A 13,116-nucleotide genomic window follows, 5' to 3' on the forward strand; every position below is an offset into this window, starting at 1 on the left:
TTGTTTTACATACTTTATTTATTTTATTATTATACAATGCCCTTGAATTTATCTGAATGTTAAAATGTCTTGGCTCATAAGCTAAATAAAATCATTTTAATAATAATAATAATAATACATTTTATTTAGAAGCGCCTTTCAGGTCACTCAAGGACACTTTACAATTTAAAACAAGCGCAAACAAATAACAAAACCATTAAAAGTGCAAGTAAAAACATCATGAAAACTACAATGAGAATGCAGTCCTGAAAAGGTGGGTTTTGAGAGAGGATTTGAACTGAGGGAGGGAGTCAATATTTCGGATGTCCGGTGGGAGTGAGTTCCAGAGTTTGGGAGCAGAGCGGCTGAAAGCTCTGCTCCCCATGGTGATGAGCCGGGCAGAGGGGACAGTGAGGTGGATGGAAGAGGAGGATCTGAGGGAGCGGGTGGAGGTGGCAGTGTGAAGGAGGTCAGACAGGTAGGGAGGGGCGAGGTTGTGAATGGCTTTACAGGTATGGAGGAGAATTTTGAAGTTAATACGGAAGATAATTGGAAGCCAGTGGAGTTGCTGTAGGATGGGGGTGATGTGGTGAAAAGAGGGGGTTTGGGAGATGATACGGGCATTTTATATATATTGCACATTTTTTTTCTCCTTGCGCACAAAATGTGTACCGAAACAGAACTGAAACTTGCATTTCCTCTACTGGCAATACAGGCGGCGACACCCTTAGTTGCAAAAAGAAGTTCCATTACAAAGAATGTTATGGTCTCAATCGCTACTTTTAAGTCTTCTTCAATACAGCATGATGTCCATTATGTAAATTGTGGTCCTATTTAGAGTAATAGTAATAGACGAAAAAGCAGGGCATGCTTTAGGCCTTGGCTACCTTTCGATTGACAGGTCACTATCACACTACCAATTACTACTAAGATTACCTTTACAAGGTGAACAAGAAAAGTTAGCTAAATTGACCTTGAATTATGAAAGCTAGCTTCGCTAACATCAGTAAACAATCTCTGAAAGTTATTTTCTCTGCACAAAAGTTTTCGAGAAAATGTTAACAAAATGCCCCCAAAATTATGATGCTGCACTTTTGAGACTGTGCACAAGTTTGTCAGCCATGGTTTTTGTTTACGTTTGGCGTTGTGCATTTGGAACTTGAAGGCCTGAAGTTAGAACTCACTCTCTCACTCTCTCTCTGTCAGCGAAGACAGATGACCAGAGAATCAAGACTTACTGACAGCTGCTGTCAGAACACATCCATCACATACTCATAAGAACGCACGACGGATGGCACACATGTATGTACACACACACACACACACACACACACACACACACACACACACACACACACACACACACACACACACACACACTCAGGTGAGTCATTTCATGGTTAGACTAGGGATTCAGCAGATTCTCTTTGCAGCCAAACCAAAAACATCAGCATTACCTTTTTATTTTGGTGTCAGATGACTGCTTCCCCAAGACATGTTTTTAAATTCCTGAATAGCGCTTTACTTTAACATTATGCGGTAGTGAATTTTATTTTAGCGCCAGCATAATTTTGTCTTAGTCTTGTATATTTAAAGAGTGTGCAGTACACATTTAAACAAAGCTCTCCGGGAGTAGCTAGTGTGCAAAGATACACAATATGTCAAGTCTTTACACAGCTCAGCTGATACAGCACCTCATGCCTGCCACTAAACTGATTACAAATGTGAAAAACACTGGCTCACTACTTATAGTAAGTGTGTCTGTGCGCATGTATCCATGTGTATATCAGTGGATGCAAAACATTTAGTAGTGATTCACAGTGCTGAACTGGGAATGAAAAGCTTTGGCATTAAAACATTACACATAGAGCGCATAAAATGTGCCTGTTTGTATTTGTGTGTGTGCCAGGGAGGACTACAAAACCCTGCAATTCTACCAAATGTTGGTTTTGGATAGAAAGCCAGAATACTTGTGTCAAAAGTACCTCCAGTTAGTAAATGCATTATGCATATACCAGATACACATACATGCACATTCCACTTACTATAAGAAGGAATAATATATGTTAAGAGGTCGATCCATATCTAGAAGAATGGGTTGACCATCATATATAGATCCGTTTTTCCAGTTTTCCATCCTCTCTAGTGTACTTTATTGTCTTAAAAATACTTGGGATGGTACTGTAAGGTGCAGTAAGGTATTGGGATGCCTCATCAGTGTTATACTGTCTCCTGTTGTCACATGTGTGTGTAGTACCTGCAGATCTGCGTGCTGTGTTCAGTCATGGATACCAGCAGTTTGAGTGCATATAGTGGGATAGGCTCCGCTGCTTGAAGAAGACACTCATACCTAGACACAAACATGCTCGAGTAAAACATTTGGCCTTCATAGTGTTAATGAATAATGTAATGTTCTGATCATTAGTAACGGAGTGTAAACTGGAACAGATCTGGAGAGAGGTGTGGAGGACGGAGGGGGGAGTTATAATAAGAGACGGAGAGGAAAGGAAATGTATGAAGAGGAGCAGAGGAGAGAACTTGAGAGGCAAAGGGAGGAGGAAGAGGAGAGATGTGAGTGTAAGGTGGAGAAATGGGGATGGAAAATATGGTAAACAAGAGTTAGGCTAACACATGAAGCAACCATGAGAGAGAAGAACATTTCAAAAAGAGAGATAAAAATAATAACTGTTTAGAAAGAGACAGTAGAAATCCACATGGTATGAAGGAAACTGAGAAGAATACTGTGTTATTGTTACTCTGCCATGATGTGAACTTTTGAAAACAGCATTTGTCTCTCTCTGCTCTCTACAGATTGTACGCTCATTTGATGCCAACTCTCATAAAGACAGATGCTTGTCACTTAGCCGTGTCAAGTACTGGGATGTGAGGTGAACCCAGAGAAGCAGGACGCAAGGCACATTCATTTCATGTCCTATAAATTCTTCAGAATAAAAATATCTCTTTATTTGTGTTGCTTCCTCTTCCTCTCTGCAGTTAGTAATTTTTATTGAAATATATGGGGGAGATGCAAGACCTAGATTTGATAAATTACCCAGGTTGTGCCCAAAACCTGTCTGAGATCCAAACTCAATGCAAGCCAGGGCATCTCTGCATGTGTTGTGGCTGATCAGATCAAATCTTGGAGAGTAGAGAACCTACACTTAAGGCATCCTGGCATGATCAAATGACAAAAGTTGCATTGAAAAGACATGTGTAAGCACAGTCTATTATGCCCATTTTCATTTCATGACCAGTTTACTTCCTGTAAAGTTCAGCTGTCAGCTATGTACAGCCATTTTTTAGCAACAAAGTAGGGCACTTGCATAAGCCAATGACAAGTTTGGATTTTATGGAACATCGTCAACAGGGGCTTAAAGGAAATGTTTTAGTGAGGAACATAAATCAATAGCTATCAACAGGACAGGGGGTAGGTAGCATTTTCATTATGTTCTAATTTCCACAAATTTTCTTGTAGTATACATCATTTAAGTAATACTTAAAACAAGCAGCAAAGGGCCACAGGTTGGACTCGAACCCTGGGCCACTGCATTAAGGCTCAGCCTTAGTAGCTATAGGGGTCGCCAACTCTACCAAGTGTGCTATCCGGCGGTGCTACATTGTATTTATATTAAAGATGCTACTCACAGAAAGTAGAACGCTTTTCTGTTCCTACAGAAACAGAATATAAAGGAGGAAACCAGAGACACTGTTAAGCTGTTATTTGGAAAGAACCTGACCAACCTTGGAAGTAGAGATTTAGTGATGAGTGCTAAGATTGGACTACAGGAGCTTCTATCATCTTTTCCTTCTGTGGTACTTCCTCCTTCCTCTCTTCTCTCTCTCTTTTCTTCCATCTCCTCAGCTTTCTCAGGTTCCTCACTCTCCTGGAGCAGCACGACAAGACTGAGTTCGGACAGCAACCTCAAAACAAGCACAGACCACTCCACTGGAGCACACACACACAAATGGTTGATTTAGAGACAACACCACAAAATACACACAAATGAGAGATTCAATTATAGGATGTCACTCAAGATTGAGGGAACAAGATGCTCGGTGGCACGTTTGACCAGTTTGGTGTGTGACCATTAATGTATTTAACTCTAAAAAAAAAACCATTTCCTTCGACAGCTATTCACATTTCATTCCAACTCTCTCCCATTTGCCATCCCCTCTGTTCTTGTTTCTTCCTTTCTCTCTCCTCTCTCACTCTGACATTTGCTTCTATTTCCTCTTCTCTCCAATTCTCTCCTCCCTCTCAAAAATGACCCTCCATCTCTCTTACCATTTCTGCTGAAAGCCAGTGTTGTAAGAGGAGGCAGGATGGCATCCACAACCTTCAAGAGACATAAATACACAAACCAAGTCAAGTTGCGTTTAACATCCATGACTGTCCAAAATGTCATCACTTCATCATTCTATCAAAAAAATGATTTTGTGGACAGTCTGTAAATATCATTCCTCTGGTATAAAAAATGTTCACATGTCACGGTGTATTGGTTGTTGACCTGGATACTCTATAACAAGATGAACTAGAGAAGATTCCCTAGACTAGCGAAGCCTGAATGCTAGAATCTGGCACAATTAAAATCTGATGTATTTATGTTCATCTCCAGTGCCATCGACATGAAAAAGGGCAAAACAAGCTGTAGCAGCAGAAAACTATCATGTGGAAAATTTATCAGCAAAACGACTTCCAATGGGCTGAGGTATGATACGTAAAAGTTCATATTCAAATGCTAACCCTCACTGCTCAACAAACAGTATATATACATATAATCAAAGTAACAATAAAAGCCATTTCTGCCATTGCTCTAAAAACTACTTAATATTCAGCAAATCTTAAAATAGATTTATTTTTTTTAGATTAAACTGAATAGATGACACTGTACTATATATTTATTCATTGGGCATCAACCATACAGACCACTGTCGGAGAGGATCATTAGGAAATGCACTGTTGAACGTTCTCTTTGATCATACACACACACACACAAATGTACTTCTGCAACTGTCAAAGTCCTAATTTAGGCATGAATCTCTATTGCATGAATTTGCATGAGTACTAATATTACCATAGAAACAACACAAATGCTGAGTGAGTGTGTGTGTGAGGTCATTACATTGAAAGCCAGAGCGAGGAAACAACAAAGGATGTTGTCCAACACTTAATGGTGTGTATTTATATCACAACTATCAAAAGACTGGATGGATAGAGAGAGAGAGACAGAGAGATAGATAGAGGGTGTGTGTGTGTGTGTGTGTGTGTGTGTGTGTGTGTGTGTGTGTGTGTGTGTGTGTGTGTGTGTGTGTGTGTGTGTGTGTGTGTGTGTGTGTGTGTCTGTGTGTGTGTGTGTGTGTGTGTGTGCAGTTTCTCTGAACTGTGACGCTGTCTAAAATCCTTTCCTGTCCATTAACTGTTTTGTGCTCTCCTTTTTACTCCATCTAGTTTCCCCTTTTCATATCATGACATTGGTAACTAAAGATGAATTCCCTTCAATTTGCTTTATAGTTAATACAGAAATAGTAATATACAATTTCATCTGTATTCTCACGGGACTAGAAAAGATGAAATATTGTATATACTTTTTCTTTTATCTCTTTTTACCATTTGCAAATCACAGACAAAAGCTGGTCTTCTAAAGTTATACTTCTGTTTCTACTTCATGTGTACATTGTTGATTAGGCAGTCCACATTTTTTACTGTACCTGCTGTCCTGAAGATACTGTCTATCATTAACTCAACAACACATAGTCTATTGTTAGTATGTAACTCCTGAATGCAGACAGTAGTCTATAAAGATGCTCAATATACAGTAGCGTGGCAATCTTTTAGAGAGAACTGTTTATTCATCTATGTTGTAAATGTTGTAAATAAAAGTACAACATTTTTCTCTGAATTTCAAAATATGCTGAGATAGCCCAAAAATAAATAAACCAACCTTTGTGGCTGAATACACATTTAGTGCAATTACATCATGCTCAGTGAGTGGAGTCTATTTTAATATTATGTTTGTTTTCATTTGTTAGTTCAGATTTTTAAAAGGTCTGTGTTGCGCTTGTAGCGTTGTAGTGTTTTAACAGTTGTTTCTATATCACAGGTCAATGACACTAAATCACCTGGAGTATTTAGTAAATTCCTCCTGTTCACTGCTTGGTTGAAATGAATAACCCTTACATAGCTCACATAATTCACTTTTTAAGATAACTATAAAACAAAAACACATTTAGCATTTTCCATACATGTCTGAGAAAAGGGGGGCTTTGCAGGGGTAGACGGTTGTGTAGGCAAAACTTTTTGCAAATTTTACTTTTTGATAAGGATTCAGAGACGTAAACTAACTGAAACATGACTGTGTGTCCTTGTCCGGCGGGCAATAAAAGTTAATCTAAGCTGGCTGGTGGTAATTAAAGTGTCTTCCTGTGTTATTGACTATCAGTAGCAGCAAACCTTCCCTTTGCTCCTTGGCTCTATTCCTCATCTCTTTTCTCTTCTCTCCCTCCATCCTGTCTGCTTCCTGCTGCTCTCCACCTCCATGCGTCAATAGTCATTAAACACAATCTCATTGTCCTATCCCATGCGCATACATGCACGCACATACACGCAATCACACACAGATGGGATGAGGCTCCGTTGGTTCAATAGTTGATTAGTGTCTTGCCTAATAGCACAGAACTTTACCATCTGTGCTCTGTCCACTAATAGATAGGTTTAGTAGACTGGAAGACATACACTGAATATAAAACCAGGGACACTATATGATATTAATGGAGACACTTCAACATCTTATAGTCCTTACTTGTAAGCTTTCTATCACAGCAAAGCAACTTATATATTACTTATGTTTTTCTCAATGAGTAAACTGAAAAATGCATGGTAGAAATCTGACAGTTATAGTATATTTCTAACTCTGCAGTCCGTCAGTCAGTCAGTCAGTCAGACACTAAAACAGACAGACAGAAAGACAGACAGACAGAGAGACAGGCAGACAGGCAGACAGCCTGTGCTACATCTAGGTAGACCGACACAAAGCTAATGGCATATTTGCTTGCATGTGTGTTGCATATACTTACAGCACTATGATGTGGAATGATGAGAGCATGGTGCTGACTCAGGACTTCCACAATGGAGAGAGACGTCCTAGTCAACTCCTCACATGCTGGTGTACCTAACAGAAAATCAAATCACTGAATCATCTCTTCAATAAAAGGGGGCGAGTAACTGAGCACCCTGTAAAGATGGTTGGGTGCGTTCCATTTGTAAAGTGCGGATGATGTTATTGCCTTTGAGCAAGGCACCGACCGTGCACTCTGAACCATACTTTGTACACAGGCTTTTGAAGTGCAATGCAATATCTTTCTAGAACATAATCTGAAACACATGAAAGGGAAAGTAAATATTTTTTGGATTTGAGAGAGTAACTCACCCAAAGCACTGGCCAGACTGGTTTCACTGGACTCTGTTGAGGTGATGTAATTCTGTGACAAAGAAATGACACATCAACTAAATACCGTTTTAGTGTCCTGTTGGCAAAATATGAAATGACTACAATGGATATCAGTATTGCTTTTTTATATCACAATTGTCTTGATGGCCTAATCTTGTTCGACTATCACTTTACTGTATACTTGTACATCTAAAATTAATCGAAATTCAAATTGTCATTGCAAACTCATTGTAACAGTTAGTTAAACATCAATTCTGTCCATCAGCTGAAAAGAAAAAAAAAAGAGTCCTTATTTAAACATAATACTGGATGAACAAATCCTTACCAGTAGTAATCCAATTTGAGCTAGAAAGTCTTCAGTAACAATTTGACATCTAAAGACCTGTGAGAGGACAGAGAATCAGTCACACAGACAAAAATAAGCCTTGGCTTCTCCCGCTTTCCCTTTCGGCCATGTTGTATTCTACTATGTGAACAAAGATGTGTGATGATGATTTAACAGACATGCCCGAAATAAACAAATAAATGAATAAACAAAAAAAAAAATAAGAAGGTGAAAGGAGGGTGAAGATAAGGAATAAACACAACATTTTTCTAGCAGGCTTCAGGTAGCCAGGTGTACATATCTGATCCTAACCTAAACTTAAAATCAGAAGTGCATCATAACATTTACAGTGTTTGGACAAAGGCCTAACACTTAGGCCACAACAACAGTTATAACAATATATTGACACTAAAATAATTATATTTTTTAGCAAAATGGCAAACTTGCAGGCAATAATGCCAGACCATTGAAATCAAACAATGAGGAAATCTCCTTTAGGTCGAAGTTACCTGTGATGAAAGAAGTTCCAGCACTACAGATATTGTAGGCAAAGTTTGTTTAAGCTGTCTGCTCTGAGCTTTAGATGGGTGTCTCCTCCCGATCACCTCTCGCAATACACATAAGACATCCTCTGTAGAGGAGAGGAGACACATGGACACAAGAGGAAATGAGAAGGGATGCGAGTAGAGGCTAGGGACTTACTTACTAGGTTTATACTGTTAAAATGTAAAAAAGAGAAGAACATGTTTATAGTTAACAATAACATATTTGCATTTGAATAATGTGTTTGTCCATTAAAACATACAGGAAAAGCAAGCACACTCACACAGAGGGGTATTTTGTGTGTGTGTGTGTACCCAGTATCAGCGGTGCAGTGCTACTCAGATATGCAATCAGTAAATCCAGACACTGGGACAGGTATCCTGATTGGCTGGAGTTGTCTCTGAGGGGAGTGGCTTTGCGCAGGTCTCTCTCCAGGTGCATCACAAGTCTAGCCAGAAAGAGACGTGTGCAGCATTACTGATAAACAAAAAAAAAAAAAAATGTATTCCCTATTTTCCCACTGCTTTTAGGGTTTCATCATATTATACTTCTCCACTATTGTGAGTTGCTCACTTAGGTATCAACTTAACGACTAACACGTGAAACACTAAGAATGTGATTTTGGTCAACGAAAAAAAAGAAGGCACAGTGAAATTGGCCAAGAGAGAGACAGACGGATAGGCACTCAGTTAAAGAACATTTTTATTCTCGTCAGACTGCTTATATTGAACAGTAATCAATAACATTCTATTCACAAATTCATAGCAGAGCAGAAAGGTTACCTCTGCTAACTGATATTTATTAATGAAACACAAACACCCCCGCACAGGCATGTTCAAGTACACATAAACAAAAAGCATGGATGCAGACACATGCAGAAAGATTCGGAGGGGTCATATTAGTTAACAAATATTGATTCTAAGCTTTAGAGTGAGAATGGTGCAGCGGGACTGAGGGATTACAAATTCAGTACTTTCCATATAATGCTGCATAAAAGATTAGCAGCTAGGGTATAACGTTGTTAATAAAAAGAGTCCAGTACATTTTAGGGGAGCTCTCATTGCAGTATTTTCCAATATTGTCATGGGTTAATTGCGAAGGTGTTAAATACAATGATATAATTAATAACAAAGCAAAATTAAAACAAATATAATAAAGAAAATCCACAATCATAACTCCACAGTATTCTCTTTTGAATGTTTCAGGTTCGGGTAGAATGTTTTAGTTACAACTATAGTTAGCATTTGTTAAATGTAACATGCTCATTATTTGGAGGGATTGGTTTTGGAAGTGACTTAACAGGAAAAGAGAGAATTCCAGTTTAGATTTTTTTTGTTGTGCATGTGTTTTTGTATGGTTGTTTATTTTTCAAACGTTGCTTAATGCAGATCTAAAGGTCCAATGTGTGATGTTCTGAAGCTTTTGACTTAATACTAAACAAGACTACAATAGTCTACAGCCATGCTAGCAGCCCTGTGAGGCAGTGCTGATGCACATGACATTTTAGCATAAGTGCTAACGTAACCATGCTAACATGTGCACAGTGACGTTGCTAACACACTGATGTTCTGCAGGTGTTATGTTTAAATATGTTCAACATCTTAGGTTAGTGTGTTAACATCCTCACATTTCCTATTCAGCACTTAACACATACTATAGCTAAGGATGACGATAAAAAGTTAAGGGATCACCAAAGTTATAACAGTTAATTCTGAGGCAGGCTTGAATGTGTGAAGCACATTTTATGGCAATCCATCCAATAGTAAAGACATCTCATTCAAACCCCAAATTTCAATCTGCAGTTGGCGCTAAATAAAAAGTCAGGAGATCATCGATCCATCATCTGGATACCATGAATCCTAATTAATCAAATAGATGTTGAGATATTTTACATGATGATGATGATGATGATGATGATGATGATGATGATGACGATGATTTAGATCTTATTATCTGAAAAAAAAAATCCTATGGCAATCTATTCAAGAGTTGTTGAGATTTGTGTATTTCAGTCTGGACCAACGTGGTGGACCATTGTGAATGTGTCTGAAAATAAGCTTAATTGTTTGTTGAATTATTGTATTTGCTATGTCTGGTTTATAAATCATTTTTGATAAACAAGCATTTAACAATATTTGGTTCGTAAACCAGACAATGTGTTAGGATTTTTATGTCGGAGTGACCCATTAGTTTACATTTGTATCAAGTGCAAATCATTCTTCAACAACACCAAAGTCGACTTAATGTGTTCTAATACAAAATGCTTACCAGGATATCTTTCCAACTACTGTACATGTATGTCCGTCTTGGTAGTTATTTACCTGTCTAATCTCCCTATCTAGCTCCATGCCTGCTCCCTGTCTGTCTGCCTATTGTCTTTCTACTAGATTTCTGCCTGTGTGTTCCTCTGCAGGCTCCCATTTTTTTGCAATTGCTAAATAAAGAGAGACAAACTTGCCACCTCTCTGTCAGTCGCTGTGGGAGACTCATAAAGTACTCACACACAACTGACCTACAAGTGGCCTGTGTGTGTGTGTGTGAGACTGTGTCTGTTGAAAGCCATCACGATTCACTCCCAATGGCAATCTTGACACTTTCTCAGTGTGGACTGCACAAGTTTATCTCATACACACACACACACACACACACACACACACACACACACATTTTCACGCCACTGAGGAGCTAATTAAACACAACGCGCCTGGGTGAGAGCAAGACTGAGAGACATGTGCCTGTGTGTGGCTGACTCATGCAGAGTGCTCTGTGGGAGAGAGACAGGCAGGTCAACTCTGACAGCTCCAAAACTGAGAACAGAGGGAAAGCAAGTAAAAGGGAGGGATACAGAGAAGGTGTGTGTGTGTGTGTGTGTGTGTGTGTGTGTGTGTGTGTGTGTGTGTGTGTGTGTGTGTGTGTGTGAGTGAGTGAGTGAGTGAGAGAGAGAGAGAGAGAGAGAGAGAGAGAGAGAGAGAGAGAGAGAGAGAGAAGGCCAGCTAAAACTAGATCCCTATTTCCTTTTTGCATTGTGGGACATAACTATTCATCAATGCCACACTCAAAAATCAAGTGAATTCGTTAAGTATAATGACATGTTCAAGGATACATACTTTCTTTAGATTTTATATGAACCTGCTACATACTCAAAACCCAATTAATTCTGAGCTCCTCAGCAGCTGCCAGGGAGAGGATTTGTGATTATTATTTATTATTATTATTATTATTAATAATAATAATTAATATTCCTAATAAAATGGTAAATTCAGACTGGCCTTTCTCAGAGAAAAAGACATTTAAAATTATTGGTTGTGTCTACTTAACTCTAACCAACCTTAAACTTACTCTTTTATGGAAAAGTTAATCTGGCAGTTTACACAAAATGCCAGAGCAATAGTTAAGAAATAAAAAAAGGATCTCAGATTGAGAGAGAGAAGGAGAAGAAGAGATAAAGAGAAGACAGGGCAAGAGAGAGGCATTTCAATAAAAAAAAGAAAACAAACTTGGCGAGAAAAAGAGGGAGAAGACACAACAAGGACTGAGATGTTACAAGGATCCATATGTCAGTAATCTAGGGCATCCTTCTTCAAACTGAAAAACCAACTGGTCATAAATTATCGGAGGAACTGGCTGTGTATATATTATATGCATTTGATCATGTGGACTATGCATATTCACAGCTGCAAGTTAGTATGGGGTGAAACACAGGACAACCAGCTAATGAATCATTTGAAGTTTCAGTAAAGTTACAACATACAGCAGCACACACCGAATGTCCAGAGTACATACATTTAGATTATAATTCCCACGGCTGCTGTGCTAGTTAACGCAAAGGTTACACAGAGTACAACTGCCTTGCCAACAGCCCCAGGCAGCATTTTTATGAAGAAAGCCTCCATTCTAAAAGCAAGCCGCTTTAAATACCAGATAACTGTTGAAAAGCAATCTCTGAGTGCTGGTATCAGAATGTGAAATCTCTGCTGCAAGATAAATCGCTCCACAAAAGCATGCATGGCCGAATTTGTTGGTTTAATCATCATAATAAACCTTTATCTAAGTTTATTGTATAACATGGCCACACTAAGTCACTTAAATGGGAAAATTAAGCTTTTTCTCTCCGTCAACATTAAGCTGCTGTTTTTCCACACCCAAACCGAAAGCTTTATAAAATCCTCTTGGAGTATTTACATCTAAAACTACCAGTCTTGCTGTCTGTGCACAGGGGGGAAAAAACAAAAAAACAATGACATAGGCATGCTCAGACATGATCAGCTGCTGTGTAGCAGTACAGGGGTCTGTAATGTGTACTGTATACCAATCACTTTCACAAGTAAACAGTGTTTTTAGATTTAGGCCATTACTTTGGACGTAGCCTCAGAGATTGGACCAACAGGACTGCTTGGCTGCAACTAGACATTGAATAATATACACAAAATGAATTATGTAAAGTAATTGTTGTGGTAGTTACAACAAATTCCATTTCTTAAATAAAGAATTATATCACAAAAACAAAAACCTGGAGCACAATTTTGGACTACACTTTATGTTAAAGGTAGAATTTAGTTTTAGCTATAGTGCAACTGGGTAAGAGAATTCAGTCTGAATAATTAAAGGGGAATCCCATCCTGAAATGGAATTCACAAATGATATTGGTTTGTTCTCTGACAGTTCACTCTGTGTGTGAACATGGGCAACAACATTCCAGAGAAACTAATTAGCAAGTGGTCTGACAGACCGAGTGGAGTTATGAGTCAGCTTCACTGGTCCAAATCTCAGTACAGGCAGTCAGTAGTAGGAGGCAGGCAGTAGACTATGTGGTGGTTATAA

General features: G+C 38.7%; 1 protein-coding gene across 1 annotated transcript in view; it reads right to left on the reverse strand.

The window, feature by feature from the left end:
- ulk4 (unc-51 like kinase 4) overlaps positions 1 to 13,116 on the reverse strand; it is a 75,271-nt gene that overhangs the window by 30,847 nt on the left and 31,308 nt on the right. Inside the window, exons 23-30 of the mRNA XM_084027298.1 lie at positions 8,610 to 8,743; positions 8,262 to 8,383; positions 7,753 to 7,809; positions 7,407 to 7,458; positions 7,054 to 7,148; positions 4,265 to 4,316; positions 3,721 to 3,925; positions 2,237 to 2,329 (exon numbers count right to left, since the gene is read on the reverse strand). Of these exons, the coding sequence (XP_083883424.1) occupies positions 2,237 to 2,329; positions 3,721 to 3,925; positions 4,265 to 4,316; positions 7,054 to 7,148; positions 7,407 to 7,458; positions 7,753 to 7,809; positions 8,262 to 8,383; positions 8,610 to 8,743 (810 nt within the window). The remainder of the gene's footprint in view (positions 1 to 2,236; positions 2,330 to 3,720; positions 3,926 to 4,264; positions 4,317 to 7,053; positions 7,149 to 7,406; positions 7,459 to 7,752; positions 7,810 to 8,261; positions 8,384 to 8,609; positions 8,744 to 13,116) is intronic.

Source organism: Eutrigla gurnardus (genome assembly GCF_963514095.1).
Source record: "Eutrigla gurnardus genome assembly, chromosome: 14".
In the NCBI taxonomy this organism is placed as follows: Eukaryota; Metazoa; Chordata; class Actinopteri; order Perciformes; family Triglidae; genus Eutrigla; species Eutrigla gurnardus.